Source organism: Crocodylus siamensis, chromosome 6 (genome assembly GCF_052110815.1).
Source record: "Crocodylus siamensis isolate JL-2025a chromosome 6, ASM5211081v1, whole genome shotgun sequence".
NCBI lineage: Eukaryota > Metazoa > Chordata > Crocodylia > Crocodylidae > Crocodylus > Crocodylus siamensis.
Window position 1 is genome coordinate 9,828,375 of NC_143400.1, and position 18,524 is coordinate 9,846,898.

Here is an 18,524-nt window from a genome sequence, read left to right on the forward strand (position 1 = left end):
TCTCTGCCTGTAGCCAAGCCAACCTGGAGCTGAAGCAGAAGGCGTCTTTCCCAGGGACTCCTACCTGTGGACAGGGCAGCAGGTACCCAACTTCTCTTCTCTGAAAAAGGACAAGGCACTGCCACTGTGACAGATCACCAGGGGACACTCCTGCGATGAGCCACCCGCCTCAACACGCCCAACCAAAAAACACGTTTTGAGGGTCTCCCCTGGGGTGCCTACATCCAGGAGCCCACTCACAAGCCTGGGGTAACCGCTGCCACCACCTGGGCTTGGGTCTTTATTAGGGCTCTGTGCTGCCCTGGGTACACAGACCCTGTAGACCTTGGGGCTGCTTAACCCACCGTGGGATTTTGGGGTGTTTCTATCAGTCTGAAGCATTTTCAAGCAGCCTCCAGTACAGGAGGAAAGTAAAAAGCCGAGGTCACCTTAGCCAGCCAAACCAAGTGAGCTAACAAGGCTCGTCCCTTCCCTCTTAAACACACACAGTGAGGCATGTTAAATCAGCTAGATTTATTGATCAAAAAGGGATAGGATGAGGAAGGGATAAGAAACAACAGAAGATAGAAAGAAAACCACCTTGAGTAAAACAGTATAGGCTGGTTAGCTTTTTGATATGCGACTAGAGCACTTAAATCTACGTTCCTAGCTAGGTTTCAGGCAAGTTACTCACATCTACAACCAGATCATTGTGGAGGTCCATAGTTTGATTCAGTGATCAGAAGCTGTCTCTCCCTCCTAAGACAGAGGGACCCTTTAAATAACCTTTCTGACCTCATCACTTAGACCCAACCAAAAATCAGATATTTTTTAAGCATCACTGATTCTGACCAGTCAGTTTGAAAAACATCAGCCCTCACCTTGAGGAGTGAGCACTGCCTTAGGATCGCCCCTCCAGGTAAGTGGTGGGAAGGTTACACCACAGACCTGGACACACGAAGAGGGAATCCCTCCCTCCTTAACGGCTTGCCTAGGCAACCAGGTTGATAGACACATGGGCAGAGAGAGAAATAAAAAGGTGGAAAAACAACCAACCCAAAGAGTGGGCTGGGATGTACTTTTTTCACAGTCACTACCCCATCGAGCTCTGAGACCTGCTCTCTGAGCTTCAGCTACAAGCAGCTTGCCAAGGTATGGCTGGCATTTGCCCTAAACGTGGTCGTTCCTGTATCCAGAGGACAGGAACAGGGCTGAAGAGAGGATGTGGTGGAAAAGCTCCTTGAACCTGTTGCTATACAGAGGCTCACTACCCATGAGGCATTAGGGCAGGTCTACAAAGGGAAATTCACTTCTGGAAAAGCATCCCATAGAGACGCGTTACTGAGAGGGATTGGGCACACTTTTTTATTCCCTTGGGTCAGCTGACTAAAGGATGCTACTTTCTATACTTCAAGCTAATAGAAACACTTCAAGATCCCAAGGTCTACAGGGCTTGTGTATTGGGGCTGGACTCGATGATCTCTCAAGGTCCCTTCCAGCCCTGATGTCTATGAAATCCTGGGAGGCACAGGACCCAGATAAAGGTCTGAGTCCTGGTGGTGGCAGCAGTACCCCAGGCTTACGGGTATATGCCTAGGAAGGGGGTTGACCAGAAGTTGGTGCCCCGGGGAAGCATCCAAAGCCTGGTTTTTGGTGGGGTGCAGTGAGGCGGGTGTCTCGACGCAGGAGCGCCACCCTGGGGTTTTCGCTTAGTCCTTGCTCATGTCAAGCATTTGCCAGAACCAGTGCCTGTCGCAAGGATGTGCGACAGATCATGGTTCTGCCCCAGACCCTGGCTCCATGCTGTCACTGCCCCATAATCCTGGTCCAGGCCCCACTGGCCCATCCTGGTCCTAGACACCAGTCCCCACCTGTGGCTATATCCCATCTATCCAGCCAAGCATGTGGAGTAATTAAGTAATTGAGAGCTGGTCCCTCCATTAAGTAGCTAGTCAGAGAAATGAAGGGACCACAGAGGCCTGTCTACAGCTTCGTAAATGAAGATACTGTCAGATCTCCGTCATGTTCGCCTGGGCTTACTGAACCCAGTGATTGCTACACCCATTGTGCTGGGTGCTGCACATGCATAATTAATGTCAGAAAGAGGTCAGCCCCTAGGGCCAAGGCAGACAGCGGAAAGGTCCTTCTCAGGAGGACTAGGTGTTGTTTGTGGCTCAGCCATAAGCTCCATGGCTAGGCCCTTTTGTCACTGCGTCTCAGGTTATCCGTGCTCCCAATGGCGGGAGTGACAATGCTCTGGTCCTTGCCTCTGCCTGAGTCCTTGTCAGTTCTCTAGGGCAGGGCCCTTACTGCACAGGCATGCAGTACCAGGCATGACCAGGCCCTGAGCTCAGATTCAGGGTGCATGGAGGTGCGTTTAGGGGGTCGAGTGCAGCACCTGGCATGATATGGCCCGTCAAGACTCTGCTCGTCTGCTGCTCCCACCTGCCCCAGCTGATCCCAATAGCCTGGGTGGGCCTGGCTGCGGCTGCCCGAGTGCCCTTGGTTAGCCCCCATAAGGTACGTGGGTGTGGCTGCTGCCTGCACTGGGTTTGCAGAATGACAGGCCTTTCTGTAAGTCCTGGCCTGGTGCCTTGCTCCTGCTTCTTGGTTCCCGCTTCCCTCCTGCTTTGGCCCTCAACTGTGGGGGTCTCAGCCCTCACCCCTGACTCTCCATGCTTGGGCTGTGCCTGTGACCTAGTCCGATCTCAGCCAGATCCAGGGCAGACCCCAGGGATCCAGCATTGCACCCAGCGTGGCTGATCGGAGAAAGCAGAGACAGGCAGAGACCCTCGTGCTGGGCTCCAGGGGCAGTAACCACTGCTCTGCTTGGTTCACTACACTTCAAGACAGATGTGGGCTAGTAGAAATTATCAGGGGTCTCGGGAACGTGGCCAACAAGGAGAGGCAGAACCAGGTGGGGTGGCTTGAGCGGGGTTGTGACAACAGCCTTTGCTGCTGGGAGAGGCTGGTGCTGAGAGGAAGGTTAGGAGCTGTTCTGTGTCCAGCCAGAGCAGGATGGGGACCAGCAGCCAGCGGTCCGATTGTAGCAGGGGAGAGGGCGGTGAGCCAGGAGGCAGCGCTCTGCCAGGGAGGAGTGTCCCAGCATGCGGAGACAAGGACAGGGTGGGGGCTTGGCTTGCTCACCACTCACAGTCCTTCCCGCCCCCAGAGTGGACCCTAGCTGCCCTGGCAGTGCTCCCTGCGCCCTCAGGGACTCCTCCTCTTCCTCCCCAGAACACCCGGGGGTGTCCTGCTCCCAGATGCACCTGGCACCCCAGCCTCTCCAGTCCCCACGTCCCCGTCTCCCTGTGCATCCCCCCAGGCATCCCAGGAGCAAAGCAAGCCCCAGCCCTGGCCCCCAGCTCAGCACCTGGGATGGAAGCAGCAGGGATTACCCTGCTGCCTGCAGCATCTGCCCCAGTTCCTTCCTTGGCCCACAGCAGATCTGTCCCCAGGTCCCAGTCCTGCCTGCCCAGCAGGTGAATGGAGCCTGGCTCACCAGGTCTTGCTGCTCCCACTCCATTCACTGCAAAGCTCAGGCAACGTCTGAAGCACAACTGGCCATGTAGTCTCTGCAGCCTACCCTCCTCCTCAGCCTGGGGCACGGAGGCAGAAGCCAGCGGGCACTGCTGCACACCCACACCCTACTGTCCTGCCCTGCTCCAGGGACCTCTGGGCACCCTCTGGCAGGCCTGTGCTATTGTAGGGTTGCTGGGCATGGTTGGGGTGAGGGTCACAGGGAATTGGGGGTATGGGGAGGTCAGGGGGAGTTTTATGGCTTGGCTGGGGGATGTGGGCAGTGCTGTGTCCCCCTCATGGGCAGCATATGGGCTTGTATTCCTTCAACATCATGCATAAACAAGTATATGCAGATTGCCTTTCAGCTGAGCCCTCAAACATGTTCACTTTTCATAGTTTCTAGGGTCAGAAGGGACCTGAGCAGGTCATCTAGTCCGACCCCCCGCCATGGCAGGAAAAAGTACCGGGGTCAAATGACCCCAGCAAGGTGTGCATCTAACCTCCTCTTAAACACCCCCAGGGTAGGAGCCTGCACCACTTCTCTTGGAAGCTGGTTCCAGCTCCTAGCCGCCCTGACCGTGAAGTAGCGCCTCCTGATATCTAACCTAAACCTACCCTCTGCCAGCTTGTGACCGTTATTTCGAGTCACTCTTGGCGGTGCTCGGGGGAACAGGGACTCCCCCAGTGCCTGCTGGTCTCCCCTGACTAGTTTGTAACAGGCCATGAGATCCCCCCTCAGCCTTCTCTTGTGGAGGCTGAACAGGTTCAGGTCCCGTAGCCTCTCCTTGTAGGGCCTGCCCTGCTGCCCCCTGGTCATATGAGTGGCCTCCTCTGGACCCTCTCCATGTTGTCGACATCCCTCTTGAAGTGCGGCGCCCACAACTGGATGCAGCACTCCAGCTGTGGCCTGACCAGTGCTGCATAGAGGGGGAGGATCACCTCCCTGGACCTGCTCGAGATGCATCTGTGGATGCATGCCAAGGTACGGCTGGCCTTCCTGACTGCATCCCCATGCTGCCGGCCCACGTTCATCTTGGAGTCAATGATGACCCCTAGATCCCTTTCCGCCTCCGTGCTGACAAGAGGGGAGTTCCCCAACCTGTAGGTATGGTGCCGGTTGTTCCTCTCCAGGTGCAGCACCTTGCACTTGTCTGTGTTGAATCCCATCCTAGTCTCATCCGCCCACCCTTGTAACCTGTCCAGGTATGATTGTAGCCTGATGCTTCCTTCTAGTGTGCCCACATCCCCCCACATCTTAGTGTCATCAGCAAATTTGAACAAGGTGCTTTTTACCCCCCTTCACTGATGAAGATGTTGAACAGTGCGGGCCCGAGGACCGAGCCCTGGGGACCCCACTGCCCACGTCCTTCCAGGTTGAGAAGGACCCATCCACCACCACCCTCTGGGTGCGGCCCTCCAGCCAGTTGGCGACCCATTTGACTGTGTGGGTGTCTACACCGCAGCCCCCAGTTTCTTAATGAGAATGGGGTGAGAGACAGTGTCAAAAGCCTTCCGGAAGTCCAGGAAGACTGTCCCCTGCTACCCCTGCGTCTAATGATCTGGTGATCTGATCGTAAAAGGCCACCAGGTTGGTCTGACAGGACCTGCCACTGATGAACCCGTGTTGGTTGCCCCTAAGCATGCAGTCCCCAGCTGGCCCCTCATGGATGTGTGCCAGCACAATTTTCTCAAACAGCTTGCCTAGGATCGAGGTAAGACTGACTGGCCTATAGTTCCCCCGGGTCCTTCTTCTCCCCCTTTTTGAAGATGGGAACCACGTTGGCCCTCTTCCAGTCCTCCGGCATCACACCAGAGCACCACGAGTGCTTGTGCATGCCAGGGGTCCTGCAATGACCTCGGCCAAGTCCTTTAGTACTCTAGGGTGGAGATCGTCCGGACCGGCTGACTTGAATACGTCCAGCCCCTCCAGAAGTTCCCTAACTTGTTCCTCACTAACCCTTGGCCCAGCTGTGCCTCCCCGGGGGCCCTCTCGCCAGGAAAGGTCCCTGTCTCCCATCATGGCTGTTCTCTCCAACCAAGCGCAGAAATGTTTTTTCAATTAATTTTTTTTTTTACAGCAAATACTGCAGATTCAGCACCACCAAACCGTCACGCATTCTGGAAGCACATAACCTCTGATCTCCCTCAACCAATGCTGGCAGATAACTAGAGGGATGCGACAGAGGATGGATTACACTACAGAAACCCAGTTCGTATGCTCTCCCTCTAAAGTTTCTACTCCTGTCACTGGGCTAGATGGACCATTATCCTGACTCAGTATGGCACTGCTTATGTTCCTATTCATGTTGATATCTCCTTTGAGGCACAGACATCAAGGAAGCTCTGAGAGACGATGGTCTTCCTGTGATCAGACTAGGGGAGGACAGGTACCGTCTCCCTTGCCTTCAGATTCCACGGTGAAGGTCTCCTGAGGGGCAGGTGGATATTTACAGATGATCTTCCAGATGCCGTTGCTGCCATAAAACAGCCTGGTTGTTCAGAGACAAGTGCAGTCATTCAGGCTGGTACAATGTATTCCCGGGTTAAATCCTCAGGCCGGGAGTTAGGAGATATGGGTTCTACTCCCAGTCTTCACTATCCCAGTGCAAAAGAAGATAATCTGGATTGACACCTGCTTCACTGACAGCAAAACCAGACTAATCTCCTAAATCCTGATCTGACTGTCCTGAGGATACCCCAGCATAAGCCCCTCAGTGTACCTGACCCAGGAAGACAGGGCAATGGCACAAGGCACCCTCCCTACACCCCATGCATGTGCAATTATCCATTAATTCAAGTGAGTGCAGCATCCCACCCCCAACTCCTACAGACCCCTGGCCCCCAGGACGATTTAGGAGTAACTGTGCCTGTTTTACTATTGGTATTTCCCAGGCCTCTGGGCTTTGCTGGTTTCTGCAATGGTCCAGAAAGGAATTTTCCTCCTCACTGACTGCTATCTGTGTTGGGCGGGGGGTAGTTTTGCTTTCCTCAGAAATGCTGGGTGTCAGCGGCAGTCAAAGCTAGGGATTTTGACTGGGCTGTGCCAATGCACCTGTTAGGACTTAAACCCAAACGTTCCTGGCCAAGGGGTCTTGCCCCTCTGCTCAAGGTCAGACTAAGGACCTTATCTGGGGTCAGAAAGCAATTTTCCCCCATGGTCAGACTGGTATGGACTGTGGGGGGTTTTTTCCTTCCTCTGTACGAGTGGGGAGGGAGAGGAGGAATTGGCTTTCTTCCTGGGATCTCTTGAGCATATTTTAACAACCTTTGCAGCAGCAGGACATTGGCCACTCTGGTCTCCCTCCTTTACCTGTGGCAGGTTCAGGTATGATGTCTTATGGCTGTGTTAGGGTTGACTATGTAGTTTTGCTAACAGGTTAGAGAAGGGATTTGTACAGGATGGTTTGGACAGGGATGATCCTGCCCCAGGCCTGGGTTTGGACTAGATGGCTGAAAGTCCCTTCCAGCCCTACTTTTCTATGATTTCATGAAAACTGAGATATTACTAGCAGTGTAATTGCTTTCTCCCAGTGATTACAACTCACTTCACTATCTCGGGAATCTTGTAAGTCCTGTAGATAATGCCACTTTGGTCTGGAGAGGACACCATGTTCTTCTCCACAGCGATCCCATCTGGATTCTGAAGTCAAGGAGCAGAAAACCGGTCAGAAATACTGGAGATGTGCGTGGAATAGCAACTACTACAGCCCCTTCATCTGAAAATCTCAAGTAGTAAACCACTGCTGAGAAGAAGACAAACATCAAGATAGATCCGGGGAGTAGGTGAACTGGAATCAGAAGAACTAGGTCATGGGGAGCACTGTGGGGCTGGGCTGGTTATGCATTTCCCATCAAAGCATTTCCCATCCAATAGAAAATACGTTTTTCCATATGTTTTTTTCCCCCCATAAAAACCTTCACTTTTCATGCGAAAATTTGATTCTTCGCTGAAAAGCAGAATGATCAAAACGTGGACGTGTTGCTGCACGTGCCTCCCGGAAGACGCACCGTGGCTGCCGCCATGGGCCACTTCACTGTGGTGCGCTGTGGGGGATGCAGTTCCACCAGATCACCCAGCCTTACGGACCAACTAGGAGCACGAAATACAGCTCCCCTCTGGCCTCTTAGGGGATCACCCTGTTATCACACCAGCCACACCCTGATGGTGAAATTGGGGAAACTCCCCTCAGAGACCAATGTGAGCTTTCTGGACAGTTGCACTGTGGGGCTCTGACCCCCAGGGACTCCAAGTCTCTCCGTTGGGGGTCAGACCCCCTCTGGAAGACCCTGTATCAGGCTATTAGCCCTGCCCCCCTTGCACTGGGCCCTGTTGGCCCCAGTTACAGCCCTCTAGGCCTGGGCTGCCTCAAGGGCTTTAATCGTGGCCTCTTGCTGCCTCTACAGCTAAGCCTATCCCTGGCAGATCGTACTCTATGCTCTTCACTTGGTCCATTGGCCCCATCATGGTCTCAGCCCTCTGAGCCCCTCGCTCTTTCTATAGCACGCTATGGACTGCCTTGGCCTGGGTCCACAAAGCACCCTGGGTCCCAGACCCTGGAAAGACTCAATCTTGGCTTCAGTTCCTTCCCTATTCTCACTCTGGGCCCCTGGCCCTGTCCTGGCTGTAGCCCACACAGCCCTCAGGTCCCAGACCCTGGAAGGGCTCTGTTTGGGATTCAACCCTCGCTGATGGGAGTGCCCCTCAGGTATCCTACCCATGGACTCCCCATCACCCCTATCAACTATATCCCAGCCTCCAGTCTTCTGTGTCCAGGTCCCAGAAGCTCCCAGTCTTCCACCTGCTGGCTCCCTCCAGCACCCCTGGGTCCCTGTGATGGCTGAGTCCCCTCCCTTAGTAGCCCGGGCTTTCAGGAGCTCTCTCCTCTATGCCAGTCAGGGCCAGGCTGCCACTCTAGCTCTGGAGCTAGGCATTGCATATACTGGGCTCCGCTCCTTCATGCTCACCTAAACTCTGACTGACTCAGAGGGCTCTGCTCAACCCATTACTTACTCTGTCCGGCTGCCTTCTATCTTCTCCTTAGTTACCTGTCTGCTTGCAGGTTTCATAGTTTCATAGTAGCTAGAGTCGGAAGGGACCTAGGTAGATCATCTAGTCCGACCCCCTGCCTTAGCAGGAAAGAGCACCGGGGTCAGATGACCCCGGCAAGGTGCTCATCTAACTTCCTTTTAAAAATCCCCAGGCTAGGAGCCTGCACCACTTCCCCTGGAAGCTGGTTCCAGGCCCTAGCCGCCCTGACTGTGAAGTAGCGCCTCCTAATATCTAATCTAAACTTACCCTCCGCCAGTTTGTGACCGTTATTCCTGGTCACTCCTGGCAGCGCACGGGGGAACAGGGACTCCCCCAATACCTGCTGATCCCCCCTGACCAGTTTGTAGCAGGCCACAAGGTCCCCCCTTAACCTTCTCTTGTGGAGGCTAAACAGGTTCAGGTCCCATAGCCTATCCTCATAAGGCCTGCCCTGCTGACCCCTGATCATACGAGTGGCCCTCCTCTGAACTCTTTCCATATCGTCCACGTCCCTCTTGAAGTGTGGCGCCCAGAACTGGACGCAGTACTCCAGCTGCGGCCTGACCAGTGCCGCATAGAGGGGGAGGATCACCTCCCTGGACCTGCTCGAGATGCATCTGTGGATGCATGACAGGGTACGATTGGCCTTCTTGACTGCCTCCCCACACTGCCGGCCCATGTTCATCGTGGAGTCAATGACGACTCCAAGATCCTTTTCCGTCTCCGTGCTGGCAAGAGGGGAGTTCCCCAACCTGTAAGTGTGGTGCCGGTTCTTCCTCCCCATGTGCAACACCTTGCACTTATCAGTGTTAAACCCCATCCTATTCTCATCCGCCCACCGTTGCAACCTGTCAAGGTCAGCTTGTAGCCTATTGCACCCTTCTAGTGCACCCACATCCCCCCACATCTTAGTGTCATCAGCAAACTTGAACAGGGTGCTTTCTACCCCCTCATCCAAGTCACTGATGAAGATGTTGAACAGTGCGGGCCCGAGGACCGAGCCCTGCGGAACCCCACTGCCCACATCCTTCCAGGTCGAGAAGAACCCATCCGCTACCACCCTCTGGGTGCGGCCCTCCAACCAGTTGGCGACCCATTTGACCGTGTGGGCATCGACACCACAGTCTCCCAGCTTTTTGATGAGGACAGGGTGAGAGACAGTGTCGAAAGCCTTCCGGAAGTCCAAAAAGACTACATCCACAGCAACCCCTGCGTCTAATGATTTGGTGACCTGATCGTAAAAGGCCACCAGGTTGGTCTGACAAGACCTGCCACTGATAAACCCATGTTGGTTGCCCCTGAGCATGCATTCCCCCGCAAGGCCCTCCTGGATGTGTGCCAGGATAATTTTTTCAAAGAGCTTACCCGGGATTGAGGTCAGACTAACTGGCCTGTAATTTCCCGGGTCCTCTTTTTTTCCCTTTTTGAAGATAGGGACCACATTGGCCCTCTTCCAGTCCTCCGGCACCTCGCCAGAGCACCACGAGTGCTCATAGAGCCGCGCCAGGGGTCCCGCAATGACCTCGGCCAGTTCCTGTAGAACCCTAGGGTGAAGATCGTCCGGACCAGCGGACTTGAACACGTCCAGCCTCTCCAGAAGTACCCTAACTAACTCCTCGCTAACCCTTGGCCCAGGCGTGTCTCTCTCGGGGCCCGAGGGGGGCCCAGCAGGGAGGTGGCTGAACTGGTCCCTACTTAGGAAGACAGAGGCAAAGAAATCGTTAAATATGTTAGCTTTGTCATCTGGCGTGATGACTAAGTTGCCCATCGTGTCCTGCAGGGGCCCCACATTACCCGGGACCCTCTTTTTACCCCCTATGTATTTGAAGAAGGACTTCTTATTGTCCTTAATCCGGGAAGCTAGTCCTATCTCCAACTCTGCCTTGGCCCTCCTGACTGCCCCCCTACATCCTCGGGCGACTATAACATAGTCCTTCTTGGCGATGACCCCATCTCTCCATTGGGTATATGCCTCCCTTTTAGCAAGGAGACATTCCCGGATGCTCTTAGTGAGCCATGGGGGTTTATGTGCCCTCCTGCTCCCTTTGACCCTTGTTGGGATTACCTCCCTTTGGGCATGGAGGATCGTCTCCTTAAGGAGCAACCACTCACCTTCGACATCTGATTCCCTTCCCCTCTGGGTCCTCAGCGCTTCATACTATGAAACTATGAAACTATGAAACTAGAAAGCATCTTACCACGACCTCCACAGAAACCGACTTCAGGTTGGGGTCCAGCATGTGGCTCACAGTGAAAAGTCGATACTTCACTAGGGGAAGGGGAGGGGGAAGCCATCAGCCCTACTGATCCACTAGCCAAAGCGGGCATTAAAGAACGGAGGTGTATGTAGTCAGACCCGCCCTTCCTCCTCCCGATACCTTCTTTGCTGGGATCTGACTCTGGAGGCTCGGCACAGAGGTTCGCTGCTGAAGTGGGGAGAGGTCACCCCATTCTGGTGGCCAAAATGAGGTGATGTCTCCACACAGCAGCAGCGAATCCCAGCGGCTGCTCCTGCCCCGCTGCCTGCGGAACGGCATGTCCCAACGGGCTCGTCCTTCACAGGCCCTGTGCCACCGCTACCGGAGCAGGAAGGCTGCAGGAGGAGGGGAAGCAGGGGATGGGAGGGTGACGCGCACCCCCGCAACATCCCAGCTCCATTCTGGCACCTCCCCTTCTGCAGAGCCCGCTCCCCCGCAATCACTCACCCCTCCGTCGCAACTTAGCACAGCGGGGCCAGCCGTTTTGGCAGGCATACCACAGGTGAGCCCCACACCCTCCCTGAGCATCCCTATGGCTAGAAACAGATGTTTCCAAAAGAATCAGCTGTGCCAATGCGATGATCTGTGTCACTGGCCAAAAGAGGCGTCACCCGCTGTCCAGTCTGTTGATGCAGTGGGGCAATGGCCAGGGCTTGAGGGGCCTGGGTCCTGCGCACTTCAGGATTTCCTGTGCAGGATCAGGCCCCTCCAGCCCTAGGAGTGCCCCTGGGATCTCCATCCATAAGTGGAGGAAGCCAGGGTTCCCCGCTTACAGAGATGCACCCTGGACATTCCTGGGGGCAGTCTCTATAATCAGGGAAATCCCAACTTTCTCGCTTATAGAGTCACACCCCAAGATTTCCCAGATTCCTGTAAATGGGGAAAGCTGGGCAGTGTTTGTACGTCTTGATCCTGGGCAGGAATTCCCAAGAAGTGCAGGATTGGGCCCCTCAAGACCCCAGATCACCTGCCTGGGGAGCTGGAGACCGTGGGCAGCTCTGAGCTACTCACACTCTCCTGCCATAAAGCAAACAGACATCTGCTGCTAAACAGCAGCACAAACAGATATCACCTGTGTTGCAGCCAGAAACTGTGGGCATTAGTGGCATGACAAGGAGTATGGATGTGTTTGCGTGGCTTTTGTGCTGCTGTAAAACTTTTAATGGTGACACAAAGGCAGCGAAAGGCAATGAGTGCTTCCACACACCAATCCCCTTCCCCTGCCCTATCTGGTGCTGTTTTCTGCTCCCTGCCCCATTTGTTGCCCTTTCTGCTTCTTGTCCTGTGCTCCCCACCTGATCTATTTCTTGCTTTCTGCTCCCTGCCCTACCCATCCTTGCGTTCCTTGCTCCCTCCCTGCTCTGCTGCCTGCCACATGCAGATGCTGCCCATGTCATTTGGGGCTCGTGTCCTGGATTGGCCACCCCTAACCTAGCATGTGTCCTAGATTGTCCCCTGACCCAGCACAGTGTAGGTCAACAATGTTTGACTGATGGCCATCATGCACTCCTGGACACTGAGGCCAAAGGGGACCACTGTGATCATGTAAACCACCCTTTCAGGTTGGCAATCTATCAGAAATGTTCCTGACTTGCACGCACAAAAGCTGTCTCCTAGGGCACCTGTACACGTTATGATTTCACCATGTACACGCACGGAAGAGTGCCGAACAATCACCATTTGTCTAGCATAATGGCATCACCATGTACACATGCATGTTTTGGGGGCGGTTTTCATGGCAGGTTTTGTGTGAACATGGCAACTTGCAGTCTGATGTAATTAAGGCCTCCCTATTTCCACAGCCACTGGCATACAAAGGGATGATGTGGCTGGAATCACATCCAACCACCTTCGATGCCTGGGCCCAAAGGGCCAGGTACCCATTTACAGCTAGGTTGATCGGGGCACACTTTGGTAGGAGCACAAGAGCACAGCTGGAACTCACACTGCTGGCTCTGCGATGAGACACCTAGTGTCAGCCTCTGCATGATTACTACAAAAGTGTGGTGAAGGCCAGGCAGCTGTACAGGTGAAAGGCTGTAGAGCTGATTTGCACGTGGAAAGGCTGGCAGAGCACTCCTGACCTTGAAGGAGAAGGGCGCAGATAAGCTTTGAAAGTGTGACCCACAGATGAAAGGAAAAAAGCAATGTTTCTGCCTGATAAGGCTATGAGGCATAGCTGGGACTCACCTGTCGATCTAGGTGTGTAGATGGGCTTGCCTGTCTGGATGAAGATGTAGCTGCTGTGGAAGGAGACCAGCACCACCTTCTCCAGGGTGAACTGAGGGCACCTGGCCTGCAGGAAAACATAATGGTCGTTCTTGGCCTCCTTTGGCAGCAGCGTTGTAGGAATCTGCAGTGGGAAAGGATGGCAACTTTTGTCATGGTGGAGAGGTTTCCTCAGGACCCTCACCCATGCCAGCCTGGAGTTCGGGGGCACAGGGGGGGCACCAGCTGTGGAACAGGTAGGTGATGGCTTGACCCCACAACGTGTTGCAGTATCTCGTGGACATAAGTGGATATGACCCACTTCATCTGCCCCCTCTGCTGAGACCAAGGAGAGTGCAGATACTCTCAGATGGATGCAGTTGTCATTCAACACAAGCCTGGGATCAGGAGCTAAATTCCCAAAGCACCTAAGAGCCTGGACACAACACACTTACACCAGTATACTTTCTGCATACTGATATAAATTACACTGGGCTGGAGAAAGGACAGACAAGAACCCTGTTGGGTGCACCTTGTTGGCTACTATTATAGCTAGGGGCAAGGGAAGCAGGTAATAGCATGCTTGCCTTCAGCAAAGGCTACCCTGGGATAAGCTGTGGACACACAACAGGTACAGCAGTGTGGCTTACATTGGATCCAAACTGCAGCAGTGTCTGACTGTATTTCATGCATCTGTTCTTTTTTTCAGCAGTGCAAAAGCTGATTGCAGCCATCTGAGCATATCATGTATCTCAGCCTTAAGTCCCTTAGCGGCTTTGGAAAATCTCTCCTGGCTTCTTAGGGGAGGAAGATTTGGGCTATCATTACCAGCCATTTCTGACTGAACATCTTACAAGACTAAAATTGGAGTCTTCCTCCCAGATGCAGCCAGCTCCCCCCACCCCACTCCACCTTTATTTTGGTGATGTTCATCATGCCATTCCCAGGGTTCAAGCTTGCTTTAGTGTAGTCCAAAACCTCCTTCTTCTGTGGGAAGTCAAGCACAGTGATTGTGGCCTCGATTGGGCCATGGTGGCCATGAGCTTCTACAACGACCGCCTCTTCTGTCTCCACGTGCAAGATGTTGGGGCCAATCAGCCCTATGAAGGGACAGATGATGTCATGATGGAGAATCAAACACACGTTACTCCCCTGATATCTAGTTTAGCTATAACCTGAGCTCCACCACGTTGAATAACTATCGTGGTTAATTTTGGGACCTAAGCAGGATGGGCCTGGTCACCTTCCAAGAAGAGGTCAGATTTTAATAGGAAGTGGTTTGGATGACACCTTTCCCCTGTAATTTAGTACAGTGGCGTTGGTATAATGCTCCTGGGGGTATTCTCCCCTTGCAGCCAGTCACTACCAGGTGCTGTGCTGCAGAAAACAGGCCAGAGGCTCAGGGGGCATGCCTGCAGTCAGAGCTGGGGGGGCCTGTGATCAAAGAAGTGGGGCAAGGTGGATCAGCAGGGGGCATCTTTCAAATCAGTGCTGACCCTTAGGCAGCAGTGTGGGTGACAGTTCAAGGGGCAAACTGATAGATAGGCACATGGCCTGAATCCAGTATTTCTTGGCTTATATTTTAACCAGGTCTCATGATCTGGGGGAGCTTGGCTCGTGGGGTTTGCATGCTTGGTAATGACAAGCCAGTGTCACATTTCAGGCTCGTGCTTTCAAGCGGTGGCCAGAAGGAGGGTCAGGGGTTTCAGCACATCTGCCCTTTGAAACCCAGGCCCTTCTGAAGCAGATCATGGCAGGCACAGACTCACTAGTGTCAGTGCTGGCACTAAGAAAATGCCAGCTCAAATTCCCACTGACTGCTGCCTCTGACGAAACAGTTACTTACAGTGGCTGGCCATGAGAAACAGCTGACAAGCGGAAAGCCAAAGCAGCTGCCAGGTTCACAGCAGATTCTCCCATTGTGCCAGAGGAAACCACTTCTCCTGGGATTATTTGTGCTTGACGTGGAGTCCCCCGGGCAGCAGAATAGTTAATATATAATTGCAGGAGGTCTGAGAAGAGAGAGGCAGAGGAGGCTACTTCAGAAGCACGATCCTAGAGAAGTTCTGGCTGGGAAAGGTGCAGCCGTTGGCGGGGTGGTACCTAGAGGAGAAGCAGCCATGACTAAGGTACCTCTACCCCAATCTAGGAGGCACAGTCGTATCATGAGGGGTGGGAGAGCCCTGGGGCTTATTCCACTGTCGTTGTTTTTGTACCATGCACACCTTCTCTGCCAGCGTTGGCCAGCCCCTGAATGATTTCTGGATATTTGAGGGTGTTGCAGTACAACCCAAGCCAAACCACACCCCGCCCCATCGTCTGCATGTGCCGGAGTCCCCTTGCAACACAGTGGGAGGCAGGGAGGTTTTCAGGGAACGGGGGTGCTGGCATGGGGAGAACGTGGGGCAACCACTCTTTTCTCCTGGGCTCCCCCTTGCCAAGAGCACCCCTTTGGTGCGGGCAGGCCTTGCTCATCACAGGTGCATCAAGGAAGAATTCGGGAGGGGAGGAAACCTTACCTTTTAGTCTGAAGCCTTATGCACAAGATATCAGGATGCCTGGCGTCTCTGTTTCGGGGGGGGAGTGGCATCTAGTGGTTGAAGAGGAAAATTAGAATCGAGACAACTGAGTTATGATCCCAGCTAAAGGAGGGGCAGGCAGGATAATGGTTAGAGATGGGAAGCACAGCCTCAGGATGCTTGGGTTCCCTTCCTGGCTTTTTGTCATCAATTTGCTGTTGAGCACTGGGGCTGGACTCCCTGGCCTCAGAGGCCCCTTCCAGTCTTGCTTCCCACAGCATCGGCTGTCAGAGGGGTCAGGGCAGAGAGATGAATGCGGGAAGCTGAGGAGGGAAGGGAGTGACTGCACACCCACTGTCTGCTTAGTTAGTGGATGATTAAGCCAATTGCATTTGACGCTGTCGTAGGTGTTTTTGCAGTTGAACCTGTCCTAGGTGTTTGGAATGGAGGAGCAAAGAGTGGTCACAGGATGCCAGAAATCTCTGGGCACCCCAAGAGACAATTTCCCACTAGCCCTAGGAACATAGTGAAGAAATTCTGCAGTGTTGCCAGCGGCAGTAGAGTTTGCCATGGAGTGGGCTGTCCAGAAGTAGCTTCTGCTTGTATTTTTGGTGTCATCAACACAGGTCATTTCCCTGCAATCTCTGTGGGGTGAGGTGGCGGGGAACTGCAGTCCCAGCCTCCCAGAAAATCTGAGGGAAGGAGAACATGGGGATTGCCAGGCACAGAGCAGCAAAGTGAAAGCTTCTCTGTAGGCAAAACGGGGAAGGGAGGAATTAAAGTCGAGGGGCTGGAAGCCAGCACTCCTGGAAGGTGAGCAGGGTTAGTAGTTAGTGCAGAGAAGGTAGGAAGAGGGAGTCCTGGGTCTGATGCCCAACTCTGCTGGGAAGTGGGGTTAGGGACTTGGTTAGGCCTCCTGGCTTCTTTTCCTGACTTCTGACCCGTGATGTTAGCTGCTTTCTTTGCCCACACAGCACTTGAGACGCGCTTTGCATTGTCCCTTCACAAAGCCCACAGACCTTTGGAGAAGGCTGGTTACCAAATGCTCTGCATAGCTGCATCCAGGCTGGCTCCCAGTCCTCTGCTCAGTCCATCCCACTCTCCCCAGGTACACATAACTAGCAGATACAGTGACCATGGTCATGTGTGCCAGTGGCTGATCCTCCTGATTACAATAATACACTCGGTGGAAGTTTTGGTGGTTTTGGGGGATTTTTTAAATATAATTTGTATCCAAGGCCAAATCAGCTAAAACTAATTCCAAATCCAAGAGTCCAGGACCATAAGTGGCCCTACTACTGGCAAATGTGCTCCACCCACACCTGGGGCATCAGATGTTTCTAAAACCTTTGGTGGGCATCCTACTTGCAGGCCCAAGCTCAGAGGCTCGGGGTTCGGATGCACCTGTGTTTTGCTTGCCCTGAGCCATAAGGCCCTCGGAGCAAGCAAGGGAGGAGACTCCCATTTCCATAAACTGGGCTTAAAACTGCTGCACCTTGGTGAGTACTGAACAATGCCAGAAGAGCAGTTCTCCTATGAGGCGGTTCAGGAAAACTGCCTTCTTGGACACAGATACATGGTATTTCCCCTGCCAGGATAAGAAGCCACTATGCATAGCCTGAGCCTTCAGGGTGTTAGGACAAATGAACTCATGCTGAGCTCTGTGCTGCTACAGCTAGACTCCTACCAGTCCTGCGGCTGCCTTGCAGCGCAGGCACACGGTCAGGAGTATGAGCTGAAGAGCTCTGTGGGTACCAATATGCAACCTGGCAAACTGGCATGCAAGCAGCACTGCAGCATGCAAATCATACAGCATGGAGTTAAATATATTAGTATGCAAATGAACCCGCATGCAAATAACCTGGGGGACAAATAAACCATTCAGAGAAGCCGGCATGTTCTTCCTTATTGACTCTCACCTCAATTACTGGCATAACTAATGACCTTTAACTTGTCTGTTAAAAACAGGTCAACCAAGCTGAAGCATGCGTTGTGCTGTACATACACAACACATCTAGACCAGAGATGTTTCGGGTAGATTTGGACAATCACAAATGTTGGACTTAATACAGGGGAACCCCAGTGAAATATTCCTGCCTGTGTTATACAGCAGGCCCCATCTGATGTTCTACCGGTCCTTTATGGCCTTAACATCCATGACTCCTGGACCAGACCCTTTGGCTGATATTAACTGGTGTCGTTCCATCAAAATCTACAGGACTTATGCCATTATCTGAAGCTATATTATGTGAGGAGCTGGCCTGTTTTATACATAGGCGTATTGCAGGGCCTGGTTCTTAATGCACTCACTCCGGTTAAAGCAGGGGTAACTTCCTGCAATCAGTAAAAATTCAGCTGCTAAGACTCCCAGCCTTCGGGCTAAATCCTATTGTGCCTGTAGGTGGCCGTATCGCTGCAGGTTCTGGTGCTTAAGTGCTCTTTGGTTTTCTATTCTATTTAGTGATTTTGGGGCTGGGGCACATGACTTGTGAGGAGAGACTGAGGGAACTGGGTTTATTTAGACTGCAGAAGAAAAGACTGAGGGGGGATTTGTAGAGCTGGACTGTTCTCAGCGGTGACAGATGACAGAACAAGGAGCAATGGGCTTAAGTTGCAGCAAGGGAGATTCAGACTGGATATTAGGAAAAACTTTCTCACTAGAAGGGTAGTGAAGCACTGAAACAGGTTACCTGGAAGGGTGGTGGACTCTCCATCCTTGGGGGTATTTAAAGCCCTGCTTGACAAAGCCTTGGCTGGAATGATGTAACCGGGGCTGGCCCTGCTTTGAGCAGGGAGTTGGACTAGATGTGACCTCCTGAGATCCTTTCTAACCCTAATTGCTATGATTCTCCCTGTAGCAAAAGGGAATAGCTGTCCTGGAAGGGGAAAGGGCCTTCAGTTCTAGCCTATGAGGCAGAAACTTGCCCAGCAAATCAACCTAGCTCTACTGATGTCACCCCCAACCGAGGGGAGGCCCCCCACACGTCAGATGCTACATATACACGAAGA

General features: G+C 53.3%; 1 protein-coding gene across 2 annotated transcripts; it reads right to left on the minus strand.

Annotated features, from left to right (window-relative positions):
• Positions 1–425: 425 nt before the first annotated feature.
• Positions 426–15,812, minus strand: LOC149860936 (venom factor-like). 2 transcript variants are annotated; one of them, XM_090053634.1, is made up of 6 exons: positions 15,516–15,812; positions 14,843–15,099; positions 13,909–14,096; positions 12,979–13,141; positions 7,047–7,141; positions 426–5,990 (listed from the first exon to the last, which is right to left on the minus strand). In XM_090053634.1, exons 2-6 carry the CDS (start codon positions 14,853–14,855, stop codon positions 5,949–5,951), a joined length of 501 nt encoding a protein of 166 aa, XP_089909760.1. In that variant the 5' UTR covers positions 14,856–15,099; positions 15,516–15,812; the 3' UTR covers positions 426–5,948. The 2 variants fall into 2 exon arrangements, with proteins under 2 accessions (XP_089909760.1, XP_089909758.1); XM_090053632.1 differs by having other exon boundaries at positions 426–7,141; positions 14,843–15,008.
• Between the last annotated feature and the right edge of the window lie 2,712 nt (positions 15,813–18,524).